This window comes from Pavona decussata, unplaced genomic scaffold (genome assembly GCF_977016875.1).
Source record: "Pavona decussata unplaced genomic scaffold, jaPavDecu1.1 SCAFFOLD_25, whole genome shotgun sequence".
Lineage (NCBI taxonomy): Eukaryota > Metazoa > Cnidaria > Anthozoa > Scleractinia > Agariciidae > Pavona > Pavona decussata.
The window spans coordinates 2,059,302-2,076,539 of NW_028145448.1; the positions used below are offsets into that span (position 1 = coordinate 2,059,302).

The 17,238-nt window shown below is 39.2% G+C and overlaps 1 protein-coding gene across 3 annotated transcripts; it reads left to right on the forward strand.

The window, feature by feature from the left end:
• The first annotated feature begins 1,212 nt into the window (after window positions 1–1,212).
• On the forward strand, window positions 1,213–14,604 carry LOC146485752 (uncharacterized). Of its 3 annotated transcripts, XM_085103101.1 has the most exons (8): window positions 1,213–1,388; window positions 4,585–4,892; window positions 6,169–6,363; window positions 7,960–8,327; window positions 9,185–9,459; window positions 11,062–11,319; window positions 12,715–13,902; window positions 14,080–14,604. In XM_085103101.1, exons 1-8 carry the CDS (start codon window positions 1,253–1,255, stop codon window positions 14,130–14,132), a joined length of 2,781 nt encoding a protein of 926 aa, XP_084959227.1. In that variant the 5' UTR covers window positions 1,213–1,252; the 3' UTR covers window positions 14,133–14,604. The 3 variants fall into 3 exon arrangements, with proteins under 3 accessions (XP_084959227.1, XP_084959226.1, XP_084959228.1); XM_085103100.1 differs by having other exon boundaries at window positions 12,715–14,604; XM_085103102.1 differs by having other exon boundaries at window positions 7,960–8,315; window positions 12,715–14,604.
• Window positions 14,605–17,238: the final 2,634 nt, after the last annotated feature.

Sequence of the window (17,238 nt, forward strand, 5' to 3'; positions counted from 1 at the left end):
GTGATAGCTGATGAGGGCGCAGCCCGAATCAGCTATCTCGGCATAGAAATCGAGAGCGAATAATCTAATTGTTTTAGTATAAATCTATTAGTCGTTCAAACCTAAACAAGTAAATTATCTATATCCTCATCGCAGACACTTCGAAAACGGAACGAAGCGGCCGCCATTTTGTTGAAAACCTCTACTCACTATCTATCACAGGATAGATAGCGAGTAGCGTAGCCAATCAGAGAACGGCATTCGTGATAGAACACTAGTAGATTTATACTAATTGTAAATAGCATATGGACGATTTTTACTGCTATATAATAATGATAATAATAATAATAATAATAATAATAATAATAATAATAATAATAATGATCAGCCAGCAAAAATTCAGAGAAAAAATCCCAAAACACACGTGTTTGACTGAAATTGTTTAACTTGACAGCATCTCGTTTCTAAAAAAAAATTCTGTTCAAATTTGAGCAGCCTAAAATAATTAGACTATTATAATTAGACTTTGTAAGCTTTCCATACTTAAAAAAAACAACTCTTATTAAAAACATATGCGGATAATATCTGTCATTAAAAAAAACTAAATTACGAAAATTAAGAAAAGAAAAAACTAATAATGATAATAATAATGATAATGATAACGATAACGATAACGATAACGACAACGATAACGATAACGATAACGATAACGATAACGATAACGATAACGATAACGATAACGATAATGATAATGATAATGATAATGATAATGATAATGATAATGATAATGATAATGATAATGATAATGATAGACATTCAGACATTCAGGTTTCGCTCGGCCAAAACATTCGCGAATTCTAGTCCCGGCAATGGCGGAGAGAAAATTTATTCACTATCCGATAACGTGAACGTGAAATTGATATATAGAATTCGTTATCTTTTATTTGGGGAAGAAGAGAGCTGTGTTGAAAGGCTTGAGTAGGATTGTTTATCTAGCAATACTGAGTCAGTTGCTAGCTGAACATTTCTATGTTAACTCAAATTATGAAGCCAATAAAATTTTGTCCGTAATGTTCATGCAACAGACGGTTTCTTCGATAACCCCCCTTGCGTCCCCCTCGAACAAACTTGTTTTTGCCGGTTCCCTAGCAATAGGGCGGGAAAATTTACCACGTGACCAAGTGACAACCACGCAGTAGTGAACACAATATGAATATTAGTGGTGTCTAGTGGTGTTAATTTCAAGCACTTGTAAAGGCGGAAAAACGTGAAAATGGCGCTGATAATCCATGATACATTATCCTTGACCACAGAAAATGGAGTGAGCAAGATTCAGTTGTGCATCGGAGACATCACCAAGCTTCCGAAAGAGGAGGAATGTGACGTTTTGGTCGTCTCTGCATTTCCAGGTACGATTTCATATAAGTTACTTGAGCTTTTAAACAGCATTTAATAAACTTCTAGGGGTATAGAATGGTAAAATCCGAGACCCGCCGAGACGCCGAGACCTTCATCTAAAATTCGAGACCGAGACTTAACTATGTTTTTCAAATCCGAGCTCGAGACTAAAACTCGAGACTATCAGAGTGTGAGAGGCTGTGAACGCAATAGGCAAAATGTTTTTTTTTTACTAACACTACCGGAAAGCATAATACGACAATTTAGGAGCAGAATTTATCCAAGCCTACATGTTTCACAGAAGCTGCAGAAGCGGTTGTGCTGTTGAGCAGTTTTTCAAGATTATTCTTTGTTGTTTTAGGACGTTAATTCAGACTTAACTTTCGCTTGCTTTGCAAGACCCCGGGCCCGAGATTCAAATTTCAAAATGCGAGATTCGGAGACCCGCTTTATTTTTTACGAGCTCGAGATTCCGAGACTCAAGTTTGAGACGCCGAGATTTCGAGACTCGCCGAAAATTTGCCGAGATCCATTATTTTTCAAGGGCCATTCTATACCCCTACTTCTACTTCTTCTACACAACAGGGTAATAAACAAGCTCAAAGTTATTCAAGCTTGTAAGACCTTGTTTCATAGCTTAAAAATAACAGTCAGCCATAAGTAAACATCTTCACCGTCTTGTGTTTGTGTGTTACTACGAAGAAATCGATCTCGTCTTCGATGCACAAGCGAAATATTCCAACATCAACAACAACAACAGCAGCAATCTTTATTCGTGCCCAGAAATTATACAGTGTTCACATAAATGCAAGAAAGAAAAATTACTAAGGAAGAGAGCACAGCCACGAAACTACTCGACGAACTGTTCGTTAATCGAACTTAATTAATCGATTTCGAACCTAATCGAATGATTGGGTTCGATTGAATTCGGCAATCGAACACAATCGAACTAAAAAAAGGAGCAATTGCAGAATACCCGTCCACTCGCAAGGTGCATTACTCTGAAACCTGTGGTCCGTGCTACCGCGCTCAACAGTCCAGCAGTGGATGGATTAAAAAACGAGGAATGTATTAAAGTGGAGTGCTACCGCGGTCCGCAGTCCCGTAGTAGATGAATAAATAATTGATCTAAGTATTAAACTGGAGTGCTACCGCGGTCCGCAGTCCCGTAGTGGATGCAAATTAGATGACTGCAGGACTGCAGTAGCAGGTTTTGCAGTATTTTAAGTTAGATATTTGGTGGGACGGGTATTCTGCAATCTAGCCCAAAAAAATTGTGTGAGAGTTCGATTGCGTTCCATTTCTGAACCCAATGGAACTTAATCGAACGGTGCAAACTATTAGTCGAAATAGACAGGAATTTTGAAGTTTTTTTTAGCGTGCAAGAACAACAAAGGATTAGATGAAACGAGCAATAGGTTCATGAAGCTTTACTGAAACGTCATTTTATGATCCACTACTGTTATCATTTTTAATCAATATTTATGTATGGCAACTTCGGCCACTGAACCTTTTGATTTTTCCAATTTTTATGTGAGAGTTCAGTTGTGTTCGATTGTCGCACTCAATCAAACCCAATTGTACGATTAAGTTTGACAAAAGAAACGTTTATTTTGGTTCGAGTTAAGTTTCGTCAGGAATATTGTAAGTCGTACGTTTAAACATCAAATTTCATGTGCCGAATCTAATTCAGCAATTCAGTACATGTGAAGTTTGACGTCTAAATCAATTAAATTTGAAAGATCTGTCCAGATTAAATGCGACTTCTGCCGCATCTTCGACTCGGCCAGTCAAATATTGGACAAGTTCGACTGTTGCTTGTACGTCGAACTTCACATGTACCGAATCGAATGCATAAATTATTTTGAATCATTTTAAATTATGTTTCACCCACAATTCTACTTTTCTTCCTGCATTACGCATGGTTCAGGAGAAACAAAATAGTAGAAAAATTATCAGATGCGATGTGAAGCACTTGTTTTGCTCCCACCAAATACACTGTCATGTTTAAAATGTGCCATTCCATTTTGTAAGAAATGCTTGGTTTTGAAAATAATGAGGAGACGAGATCTGGGGACACGTGTGATGTTTCATGCCGAAAGTAGCAACAGCAAAACAAGAGAAACCCCCAGAAGCTTCTCCTTGCTAGAACCTACTTTAATGACACTTGCATAATGAGTCCTCTTCTCCTGTTGACACGAATGAGCTGAGAAATACAGCGCATATAAGCGAAGGCAATACAAAAAGCTCCCATTATCCGCCATGTTTGAAGTAGCGTGGGAAAATACTCTAAGCAAAAAAAGGCTGGGAACGAAACTTACAAAACCTCTGTTATAAATTAAGTGCGACTCTTCAAATTCGACATCTGAATCAAATGTCAATTAAATTTAATAATTTGAGTCAGCCCAATGAAATGTGACGTTTATACCATGGCTGATTTGTATGCCTTTCATGTGCCAAACCTAATGCGTTAATAATACATGTATCGCAATAATATAATTATTTCCATGTTACAAGGCTCTTTGTTGGCTTAGTGACATGTTTGCATGGCCATGCAATCAAGCCCAAAAATTGCATTCTGCATTTGCACGTCCTTTACACTAGTAAATTCTCATTTTTTGGGTAGGTCTCTAAGGCCTGGTTGAGACGCCGTACTTCACGTGAGCCAAATCAAATTTGAATTTAGACCGACACAAATTAATTGATCCCGGCTGAATTGATTCAGACGCCAAACTTAATTCAGCCGAAATTAATTACTTTGACTGAAGAAAATTGCAGATTTGGGTAAATTTATGCATTTGATTTGGCTCATGTGAAGTACGGAACCTAAATCCAAGCCGATCCACATCCGTTTATTCCTGGCGGAGCCAGGCAGGAAAAACGGCTCAGCTGATTCGAATTAGATCGGCACTCTGAATTGATTCAGATGCTGTTCCTCACATGAACTTATTCATTGGATTCGACTTGGCGTCTGAACTGGGCCTTGTGTTACCGTTGTTGCAGTATTTTATATATTACTTGGAGTAGTAGCCTGCTTTATTTTGTAACGTGTATAATTATATAATATTATTAATAAAGAGAATTTTACAGCCCATATGCTATACCTGGTTTATTGAACTTTGTGATTTAGGATTAGTGAATGAACCTGCTTTGTTTTCTTCAGTTTTGTAATAAAAAAATGTAATGTAAATGTATGGTGAATTGCAGGTGATTATTCACCAACTCCATCGTCACTGATTGGAGCACTCGCCATAAACCTTGGCATCAGTGTTCGTGGTCTCTCCAAGAACAAGGAGGAAGATTTGCGTAGACAGTACTTTTGTTGGTGGTCCAAACCGCTTCCAGAGCAGTACAGTTTTAGGAGGATTCTGTGTTTTGAGGGAGGATTTGGCAGTCGTGGAAGCAGTCCACCAAAAGTTGTTGGGGCAGTGTTTCGATGTCTCATTCCAATTCTTAGTGGCAAGGGTAACACTAATGGATCAGTTATAATGCCACTCCTTGCTTCAGGAGATCAGGTATTGTTTAATTTCTACAGTACAATTTGGGATTATTTTTCAACATAAAGGCAATTTGTGAAAGATTAAAAAATGCAGATTAAGTGAAAACTATGAGAATGATGAATTATTCAATAAGTGTCCCATGAACCTAGTTTAATGGCCTTAGCTCCCAAGAGTCTCCTGTAACTCAGTGGTAGACCATCCGAACTAGTAATCGGAACCTTGGTCTTAGATTCGACTCCTGATAGGACCACTCAGATCTTTTTTCCGAGTATGCCTGTGTCACTTATCAAATAATGTACCATTCTCATTTATTCACCAGGCTAAAAATATTCCATCACAACGATTTATTCCAAGTGAAAACTAGTTTTCTACTGTTGCATTTTGTTTGTGTACCTGAGGGATACAACATGTACAGTAGCTTCCATGGCGAGGGGTTTGGCGACTATTATTAATATTAGTCAAAACACAAAGCAGGGAAGTGAGTGGCACTGTCGAGTCAAAAACTTTCTCCAGTAAAATCAATAAAATTTAATGAAATAGATAAAAGATGACCAGTTTCATATAATAATAATAATATTGTAATAATTAAAATGTCTGTGTGTCTTGAAGAGAGACACCCAACCAGTGTTATTTAGGAGTATGTGCATGTCCAGGGCTGGTAACAAACTAAAGATGAGAATTTAAAGTCTCCTACACTTGTCTTAGCATCACTTTCAAGCTCTGGATTGGATAGCTGGTCATCTTTATTGTGGTTGCCAGATACATGTAATACACAGGGTGGGGGGCTGTGATGGTACTCCCCTATTTATACTCTATGTGTGGCATCAAAGGGTATTGTTCTTGAGCCATTTGTGGTCTTAAATAGGTAATAGATTTTAATCATTATGTTCTGAAAGTCTGGAAATGGGTATGGATTCTACAAACCAGGTCTGAAAAAGGTTACCAGAAAATGACATATGTAGGGCTGCAACATAGTCAAGGTTTGGAGAACTGAGCCCCCCACCCCCTACAAAAAAAATTCTGTGGAGTCCCCCCTCCCCTGGAAATATCCAGTTGCCACTGATGACATGTTTTGGTCTGCAATATGGTCAAGGTTTGGAAAACTGAGCCTCACACCCTCCCCCTCCCCCCTCCAAAAAAAAAAATTGAGGAGTACCCCCCAGAGATGATATCCAGTTGCCACTTGCAAATGCCAGCACTACTCCATGCTGTTGTGTTCTTCTCTTTAATAAATTAGACACGTATAGTACTGTTGTCTTTTTATTGAAAACTATTTTTTAACTCTGTTCAGGGTTACTCCAGAGCACTTATGCTAAGGCTGATCATGGACTCTGCAATTCACTGGATCAAGGCGGGTCTTTGTTTAAAGACTCTCAAGATTGTCTTGTATTCTCGCAATCCTCAAAAACATGACAGATCATTTGAGCCACTCTTTGATTGTTTTCAAAAGTTTAAGGACTTGTACGACGAGAAGCAGTTGGCATATGTAAGTATCTGTTAATTCCGTACATAATATTATTTACTGCATATTTTAGTTTTTGAAACATTTGGGTGATCAATACCTTTGAGTTCACACTAACAGAATAATATTAACTTTAATATTAACTTTGAGAATGCTTTTTATGTTGTGAATGCATTTATTTTCAAAACTACAACCAATCTGCAAAGAGAAATGGTGCTAGATTTCTTGAATGAACTGTCCTGGGCCATACATGTAGGCCAGAAATGAAGGCAATGAAATGAAGAAAACCTAAAATGATCTGTGACAAATCATTTGAGAAATTTAGCCCCATTTTTACCTAGAGTCTTGTCATAGTTTTCATAGGAACAAAAGTCGATCTAAAATTCAACATACAGTGTAGGTCCTCTGTACTGTCGATCTAAAATTCAACATAGGCCCACTGTACCCCCAGCCTCTCAAGTATGTAAGTATATTATAGTAATTATCACGACTGTTTTGGGGTTTGTTCCCCTTCACCCCTTGGGGTGATCATCACTTACAAGAGGAGTTCTGTGCAGCATCATTTTTATCCAAAATGGGTTATTAGCCTTTTAATGGGATTTTCAGTAGTTCTAAAATGGGGTTGGAAAACTCTTGCATTTCAGTCTGGAGCGCAGTTTTAGATTGTTGGGCTCTGATGACCAACCCCCACGTTAACTTTCGAGAGGGGATCTTTCATGTACCCTAAGTGGGAATTGATTGTTTTACTTGCTATGCAGTGACAGAGATAAAGACTGAGAGGTGGGGGGTGGGAGGGGGAGGGGGAGGGGGAGGAGGGGGTGGTCTGGGGGTCAAGCCTGAACTTGTGCACTTTGTGCACATTATCAAATTATTGTAGACCTACATGTACATGTATACAACTCTGGCCAAATCGTTCTGAACAGAGGCTTAACTGCCAGGGCCAATTTAGACAAGGTTTCACTCTCCTCCCTCCCACCCTCCCTCCCTCCCTCCCTCCTTACAATGTTGATGAATAAAGTGACAAGCAATGCATGCGATGTCTTCAAGTGTTGATGCTCAATCAACACTGAACAGGGGTAGAGGGGAGGGGATGTTAATGAGTGACTTACAGCACATCAGCACAGCACCTCAGCAAAGATGCTGAGGCAACTTTAGTAAAGTGAAAATCAATTTCAAAATTAAGAGCAAAGTGTCCTTGACTCAATTAGCCAGAATTGTAGTTAACCAGAGAAGTTAGTGAGTGTTTTAAATTTGTTAATTGAAGCTGAGCAATAATTTGTGTTTCAATCTGAAACCTCAAACTTGTCTGACGTCGACATGAATAAAAAGCATTGAACAGAGCTGTTGATATTTATGGAATTTCTTCAATGTGTAGAATTTTTTTTAGCAGACACAGGAGTTGAAGAGTGTTTTAAAGATTTATTGGAAATAATTCAATTTTGCAAGCAAAGCAAATTTAAATGTAATATGTACAGTTCATGAATTCCTTACAAAGTGCGTGGACCCCTCCAATAAAAAGGTTCCGGAATCTACCTCTACTAAATTAATAATTACATTATTTTTGTTATACAATCATGTACAATTGTATTAAAACAGCAGTGTGCTCTTTATTTTCCTTAGGAGACTGAGGTCATTTATGATGTGTACATGTCGTACAGCCCAAAGGACCATGACTGTGCTCTCATGGTTGTGAAGTTCCTACAGTCTCAAAGAAATGTTAGCGTGTTTCATGAGTTTCAAGAGCTAAACGATGACAAATCGTGGCAAGAAGAGATTTTTGACATCATGGGAAAATGCGCTCGTGTTATAGCCTTGTTGAGCCCTGGATACTTGGAGACGGAAAGCTGCATAGAACAATACAACATGGCTCTGTGCATTAACAGGCGTTCCCACGGAACAGTTCTGGCACCATTTTACATCACCACGGTGGAGTACATGCCTACATATATGTCTCTTATCCAATATGAGTACTGTAGGTACAGTGCAAGGTGCTGAATAAAATTAATTTAAAATATTATAATTATAAAACACTTAATGTCTGTTCTGTATGGATTTTGGCAAAACTATTTCTTAAAGATATGGCCGAAAGCAATGTTCACGCCCAAGTACATCAACGCTATTACTATTATAATAAGGGGCCAGACATTAGGAAAGAAAATCAGTCAGATTTGAAGGATCACTCCAGAGCTCCTATGCTTTAAATAAGCATATCTTAAGTGTTCAAGTGAACTGTATTGTTTTTGTGAGGAAAGGAGAATTTTTTCCTTATGTGTGGTGTTTTATCAGGAAAGGCAGTTTTTCAAGTCTTCATCACTTACAGTACCTCTTGTTCTGCATCTTCCTTACCTTCGTTTTGATCCTCTTCGCTCTCTAAATCACTGAAATCGAGATCGGCATTGTTTTCCTGATTTTCAAACCCATAGAAACTTCCCTCATCCCCTGAGTCCTCAAAATCTGACGCGCTATCAGATATGTGATCAATATTATCAGCCATTGTAATTCAATAGCGCAAGCCAAAGACAATGCGGTGAACTCAAGACCTCGTGGCTCCCCTCATCACCTGTCAAAAAATGCGCAAAACAAATAATCTGACATTTGGTCAATTAACCTTCTTGGTATCAGTATGACAACAAAACAGGACAAAAAAAGGGAGGGTAGCTAGGGAAGACTCATTTATTTTCGTGCGCTTTTACAGGTGGTTTTGGGCGGCATGGCCTTTCAAGGGGTGCTTTTCGTGCGGTCAGTTTTGAGCGGCTCAGACTGCAGTGGGTTAATAAGAGTTATTTTAGAACCATCTTAAGTCAAAATTAATGCAAACAAAACATTGGCTAACATTTACCTGCAGGCCAAAAGATGATCAGAAAATAAAAAGAGCAAGCCTTAATGTGGCAGAATCACTGGTGAGACCACAGAAAGATGTAACCTTGGACAGTGCAGTGACACAAGCAAATACAAGATTAAGTTATGACGTGTTCATTTCATACTCACACCAGAACAAGACCCACGCAGACAAGCTTCTGGAGACACTGAGCTCTGTTGATCCAGATTTGAAGATCTTCATTGATACAGCTGGTCTAAATACAGGAACATCTTGGCAGCAACTGCTGTACATTGCATTAGGTAAGATGCAATGGAGCAGTTGTCAGGGGACTGGTCATAATAAGTTTGTTTGGGGACTAGGGGGGGTTATCAAAGACACCACCTAGATGTATCTCATGAATGTTACCGACAAAAATTTGTTGGCTTTAAAATTTGAGGAATATTCAGGTAGCAAGAGTCAGCATTGCTACATGTACAATCATGTAGATACACATTTAAGTCAAGAAGAGTGTGGTTTGAATCTCATGGTCACTTTTTACTGCTGGATAGAGGGGTGGCTATACAATAACCCACTTTGAAAAAGAGAGATAGCCTGAGTCGAGAGTAGCTGCCCAAGCGATTGTCTGAAGGTTTGGGGGATTGTTTGCTATTATTATTGCATTCAGCATCCCCCCCCCCCCCCAAACAATACCACAATTGCTTGGGCAGTTACTCTCAACCCAGGCCATCACTCATTTTCAAAGTGGGCTATCATGACACCATCTTTGAGGTTAAGGAAGGGGGTGAAGGCATAGACCGCCATCTATTTTGTGGTTTGGTGCTGATCCTGTTTGAGTAATTAGTAGTTTTATCACTTTCCTTAAAGCCCAGCTCTTGATATTCAACTGCAGTGTATGTGAGACCTGGGTCTTTAGGACCTTGAAACCTTTAGCTGAAACTTGTGTGCAATAGCGCTGCGAAACAAGTTTCAGTACGCATTGCACTGTGTAACATAAAATGTCAAAACCTGTTTGGGAAAGTTGAAACTGGTCTCAAAATGTTGTTACCTGATTTCCACAAAGTAAGTTGATACCAGTTCCATGCCCTTGGCCGTGAGCACACAGTTTCTGATTGGCTTACGCAGGGTAGCGTGACAAGACCGAAAAAGACCAGTTTCACAAAGTGGTGTTGCACGGTGAAACTCTTGTACTTTCACCACTGCGGCAGTTGCGAGCCGTTGCAAATTGAGTAGAATTTAGCGGTTCTACTTTTCGTGAAACTTGTCTCGCAATGGAAGTTTGAATAAGTTTCACGGAACCGACCAGGTTACACGGTGCAACGCCTGCTAAAACTTGTTGCACACAAGTTTCAGCTAAAAGTTTCAACGTGTAATGGCGGCTTTACTATAACTGTGCTAGCTGTGCTAGCCAGATCTATTAATTAAAAGTATTTTATTTCATTTTGGTTTGCTTCACCTACAGCCAAAGGAAAAAAGAAAATAATAAGAACTGGCATGTAGACAGGCAGATCACAACAGCTTAACCAATTATAGTGGAACGATAGATCCGAGTTGGTTGTAACACTAATCCATGATTTAAAAAGTTAACCGATTTTTTCATCGTTGCTCTTTAAAGTTAAGTCCAAGTGAAAGGTGATCATGAAGGGCAAAATTTTTTTCATTGGAAAAATCGTTATTGATTAGTAATTAACATGGAATGTAATTTCATATTAACCCTGACTATGCTGGTAATTAAAAGCAAATGCAATGTATGCACCAGTATATGTACACTAGATTGAAAATTAAAGCATTCAAGATTAGATAATAATTAATTCAAAACCATAAATTTACCATCTACAACAGAAAATTAACATTGCAGACTTCATGTAGTTCTTCAACTAGTTTGTTATTTTTCTCATTTTCAGATGCATCTAAAAGTACGATCGCACTCTTGTCTCCAGACTACATCAAATCCAAGGTGTGTTATGAGGAGTTTTGCCTGTCGTATGCCCTGTTTGTGGACAAACACAGGTCTATGGATCTTGTAAGCCTGTTAGTTGAGCCAATCAATGAGCTTCCGCAGTGGTGCAGTGGACCCCTTCCTGTCAACTGTACATCATCAGAAGTAGACATGGACCAGGTGCTGTCCACAGTCTGTGTAGACTTGGTTAACAGACTGAAGGGTAAGCTACTAGCAGGATAGTTGATCAATTCTAATTTCTCCTTGCAATAGCCAATTCATTTTCAAGCAGATGGGTAACAAACAGCATCATCTTGATTATAGAGTGGTTTTTAATGGAATGTCGTAAAACCAAAACCAAAGTAATTACTCTGGCCAATCGCAGCAGATGTAAACAACACAACGAGCCATAAGAATATGAAGCAAATACATGTAACTGGCACCAAGCGCAGGAAAACACGTGTGCCGAAAACACAATTGGTATTGGTTTGGATTCCAATCACAGAGCATAGTAATGCAAAACCAAAGCAAACGCAAAATTACTTATGACACTCAATTGAAAACCGCTCTAAGATTGTCATTTGTTCTGTTGCTAAATTCTTTGACCCAACATTAGAGGCAAATTTCACATAATTGACATTCACTGAAGTTTGCTTCACTGACTTTTAATAGGCAAGAAATCGACCATAATCTTCTCTGAATCCAAACATCCACACTACTCAAAGATTTCAGTGATAGGCAACCAAGAACAATAACAATACATGTATTTATTAAGCTAAGTTGTTACTCAAGTGATTACTGGCATGTCAAGAAACAATTACAGGGTACAAGGGTATAACAAGGGAGTCATGTCATCTAAAAAGGTAAAAATGGTGAGAACAAGACACAGAAGCCCTGAGAGTAACAGAATTTACAGATTACTAAGAGAAGGTGAACTTAAATTAAAAAAAAAATAGCTTGGATAAGCTCCAGCAGTTGTGGTCATTTTTAGAAGGATGGAGGTGGTATTGGGGTGTGCATCTTCATTTTATAGTCCTTAGTGAAAGAGAGGGAATGTAAATTGGCAGTCAACTGAGAAAGGATTTTGTCTTCTCGGTAATGTGGTGACAATGAAGACAGAAGTGGGAGGGAGGGGGCATGTGGCAGTTGACAAAAGAACATGAGAGTTGAAGGTCAAACAAAAAAAGTTTGAACTCCTTTAAACTCTTGTTTCAGCTGGTTCAGTCTTGATCCAGGGTCTGCAGGAACTATGACCAGAGAAGGAGTCACAGCTTTGTAATTAAATACCTTAGGAACTGGTCATAACAAGTTTGTTCTAAGAGGACCCACCTTGTCTGGGGTAGGGGGGGGGGGGGGTTATCAAAGACACCACCTATCCCATGAACAATACTGACAAAATTTTTATTGGCTTTAAAATGAGTTGAGACAGAAATATTAAGCTAGCAAGAGTCAGCATTGCTAGATAAACAAGAAAAGCGAGGTATAAATATCACTGTCATTTTTTACTGCTGGATAGAGGGGTGGCTATGCAATAAAGACACCATCTTTTGAGATTGAGGAAGTGGGGTGCAGGCAGAGGCCACCATCTATACTTCCCTTATTTGAATTTATCTTTTAGGGACCAGTTCCACAGCAGATGACATCCTCACACAGCAAGTTCATGATCTGACTAAAGACAGCCTGGCGCTTGAATTGGCAATGGACAACTACAGAAAATCCTGCTTTGTGATGAGGTCAAACGTTCTGAAAACACCCATAGATTTCTGCGGCGGCAGCAGTGACAAGGAATCCTTGAGAGTTGGCCATGCCAGTAATGCGGCGATGTCTGTTGACGGTCACCATATTGCAACCAATCCTGAATCAGCTCAGGCTACAACAGCAGAGTCTACGTCGTCACAAGACGTGTCACTAGGCACCTGTGACATTGCGTTGAGTTTTGCTGACAAAGATAAAAAATCTACCATAATATTAAAGCAGTTGCTGCTTGAAAAAATCCCTTCGTTGGAGATAAGTGAGCCAATATCAGGAGACTTCTCAAGGGTGCAGTCATTAGAAGCAGCACGTCTTATTGTACCACTGTTGTCTCCCGCCTTCTTGGCATCAAATGAACTGGTAGAAGAATTAAACATTGCAATTTACAGAAATCGAAGCTCAACCCAACAAATATTATTTCCCATCCAAGTTTCGGCCATTCCTCCGAAGCCAACGTACGTTCATCTGATTCCGTGTGAGTTTTCATGCTCGGATTACAGATGGGCAAGTAAAATTGTTGGAGAGAACCTGAATTATGTAGTCTTTCAAATGGCTCAGAAGTATGACATGGATGCAGACGAGGTATTTTGCCTTAAAGCTGCAGCAGATGTGATTTCACAACGGCTTCTGGATGCAAGTAAGCATGACTTAAATCTGGGCCGTCCGGTTTTATTGAATGTTCGTGAGACAGAGGAAGGTTGGAAGAAGGTCCAAAAGGCGCTTTCTGGACAACAGGGCCTTGAAGCATGGAAAAGGACATTTGGAGTTGAAATCAAGAGCCAGGAAGATGATTTGAAGGCACCCAGATTGATCCAACAGGATGAAGAAAAGCCGCCCCTTGGTCAGAAAAAAAGTGAACAAGATAATGTGAAGAGTGTTCACTTTGAGGATGAAGGTAACGATGGTGGTGATGGCGTTGAATTCGACGAGAAGGACATCAAACATAGTACGCAAGTAGAAACTGGTGATCAGTGCGATGCGCTTCAGACCAATCCTTCATCATCCAACAGCACACCTCAGGACTCTGTTCCCAGTGTGGACAGACAAAACAGTGGTTCTGGCACAAGACATAAACCAAAACAATCTAATAGTTGCTCTGTGATTTAAACAACTGGTGCATTTTTTGTTAAAAATGTTAAAAAATTTGGAGAGAACCTGAATGATGTAGTGTTTCAAATGGCTCAGAAGTGTGACATGGATGCAGACGAGGTATTTTGCCTTAAAGCTGCAGCAGATGGCACAAGACATAAACCAAAACAATCTAGTAGTTGCTCTGTGATTTAAACAACTGGTGCATATTTTGACATTGTCGTTGGGAGGAAAGATTGCATGACGAACCAAAAGAGCTTCTGCGAGGGATGCTAGTATTAACCTTATACTGAAAATATCCGAGGAAACACTAATAATAATAATAATAATAATAATAATAATAATAATAATAATAATAATAATAATTACATTTGTAAGTGTAAACCTCTATATAATTAGTAATTAATAGCAAGGCTACCAAGCCTAAGCACCTGACTAACTATTTTAAAAGTTCGGGCAATGTTCAGGCTTTTGAAGATGACAGCTTTCTGCATATTTCCTAACACTTTCTTCCCCCTTTTTTACTGCTATTTATTTTACTCTTCGACTGATTAAATATTTAAGTAATGATGGGGCAAAGATTGAAAATATAATTTTTCAATACTGGTCCCCATGGAACATGTATTTTGCTGTAATGTTGTCTATTTATAATAAAATGGTACATTTAGTTGTTGTTTGTTTTTGTAAACTTCATTTCAGTCGCAGAAAAGGTAATGCTGTCCTTCAAATTATTGCTAATATATTCGATTAACAATTTGCTGTTTGTATTTTATATTTTGTGTTGAGTTGATTATAAAATAACAAAGAATTTACTTTTTACACTTTTTTTTAATACGCCCCGGGCTTATAATCATTTAAAGGACTTTTTAAGGGCGTAGTAGTGCGTTTCAAAATTAGGAGAATTTGACAATTTATCCCATGCCATAGAGAATAAAGCCAATCAGAAAGCTAGAAACCCGTCCGTTGCATATTCTGCGGTATGCAACGGGTAGTATTTCACGGAAAAAATCCCGGCGTTTCTCGCGTCCTACAAAAGATCGAAAGATAGAAAGATGGATTGAAGAGCCTGCGACAGGTCAAAATTTTCATTCAGAAAAAATTACTGTCAACAACTAAAACATGGAAGAAGAATACCCCAGTTTTTCCCTTTATTTTGAATTCCTGGAACCAGACGTCGAACAGGAAACTTAATAATTCAATGAGTGGCATGTGATAAATTAGTTATGCAGTGCTTTCTCGTGGTATACCGTATCCCACTCGTGACTTGATTTTCTTTGTATGCACACTCCCCTGAAGGCTCGTGTGTATACTAAGAAAAACCAATTCACTGGTAGGATATTTCACGGTATACCACTCGAAAGCATTGCATAACTAGTATAAGAACGTCGGTGCCCTGTGTGACTGCGGGAAAAGCAGATCTTGCATTGTAGCAAAGGAAAATGGGGTGGGGTAGGGGGGGAGACCACGCCTTTTTCATAGATAATTGAGCATTGTCATTCTAAAGAGTATTAAAAAAAAACGTAACAATGTATGAGATTTTTCTCCAAATTGAAGCTTAAATACATTTTCTTTGAAAAGTGCGTGGCCAACTAGATTTCAACTGCACTTGATAAATCTGCTTTCCCCGCATAGTAATAAACCGCGCAGAAATACCCTTCCGAGATGCGTAGAATGTTTATGCAGTAGCAATAGGACGCACCGTCCTTTTTAACCTTCTCACTTCCAAGAGGGCCATATGGCACAAGAAGTCATTACTCAGGGGCACCCAACGGATCATTTCGGTAAATTATCTGTTCGGAAGGCCCTTAATCCCCTACAATTTTCTACAAAATAATTTTCGCCTCGAACTTTCGTGATATGGGAAATTTATGGCCTGGTGTTTTCGGATTGATAAAAATGTCGTTTCGAGTACCGAAAAAAGGTCAGCTAAGATTTTCGGAAAGGAAATAAGACCGAAGTTTTCTGGGAAATGGACAAAAATGCCCTAGTATTTTCAAAAAGACTCAAGTTCCCCTAGAATGACCGAATAGATAAAAATATTATAGGGCGGCCTGAAATGAACCTACAGAGCTTTAAAGGCACTCCAGATAGCCTAAAATAGCGTTTCAAAGGATCTGAGAGAAAACTCCCATTGGGTGCCCCTGATTACTTGATCAATATTGAGTCAATTTGTATCAAATTCGGACATCAAACAGATCTTGGCGAGATCTGTACATTGAAAGCATAAAATTTTACCCCCATTCTATACCAGACATGATCAGCCACTCCTCCATTTTAAAACATTTTTCCTATTACACCTTAAGTTTAATAAAAAGTCAACATTCGACAAGAAACTATGTACTGAGATCTGCACTTTTTCTTTGCTAGAATAATATATGGAATGTTCCAGACAGAACCTTTCATTTGGTATATGGGTTCAAAAAATGGTTCAAAATATGGCATTTCCCGCTTTCACTTTTACGGGAGTTTCGTCCGCCAACCATAATCTAACTAGAGTCCAGTAGCCTATGCCCTGTGTAGGACAACTGCGAAAGCCCAGGAGGGACTTCCGACCTCCAGCTTCGGACTTCCGATTTATTTCGGAGTTCCGACTTCGGACGTTCGACTTCCAACACTACCTTAGACCAGCGCTTCGGAGTACGTTTCTGAGAGACTTTTCGCCTAAATTGATTAAAATGTCATAAAGCTGCTCTCCTCAATATCTGTCACCGAACTATCTGTACTGTTGAGAGGAAAATTCGGGCGGTCAGCACATTCCTCCGCGCTGGGGGGAGGCATATAAAAGTGACGGGGGTAATCGGCGGAAATTTTGAAAAGAACCCCTAAAAGGTACCAGAATTCTGTTGTTTGGGGGTGTTCCGAAAAATTTTTCACTCCTAAGAGGTACCAAAATCAGTTGACTGACATTCAGACGATCTACCTGTGATACCTGAACTGGGTGCAGCCGAAACACCTCTTCTCTGAAGGGAGAGTTCCAAGTGTTTAAAAGCTCGCCGACGTTCCACATCTTCCCAAGCCTATATACCATCTGCGATAAATAAAACAGCGGGCCGGGCTTCAAGGACTGTTCGATGACAAACGCCTCGGCTACCTTTTACAGGGTTGACGTCACAGAAATCGGCGTTAATTAGATTGTATATTTCCATCGCTTTGACCCCTGTCAATATGGCTCCATTTCATTCTTCTCATCTCCACGTTCCACAAACGAAGATCAGTCAGCCACCAATCTAAAGCAAAGACAAAACGAAGACCCACTGATCGAAAACCTTTAGCGCCTTCAATACATAGAAACCGGAGAAAA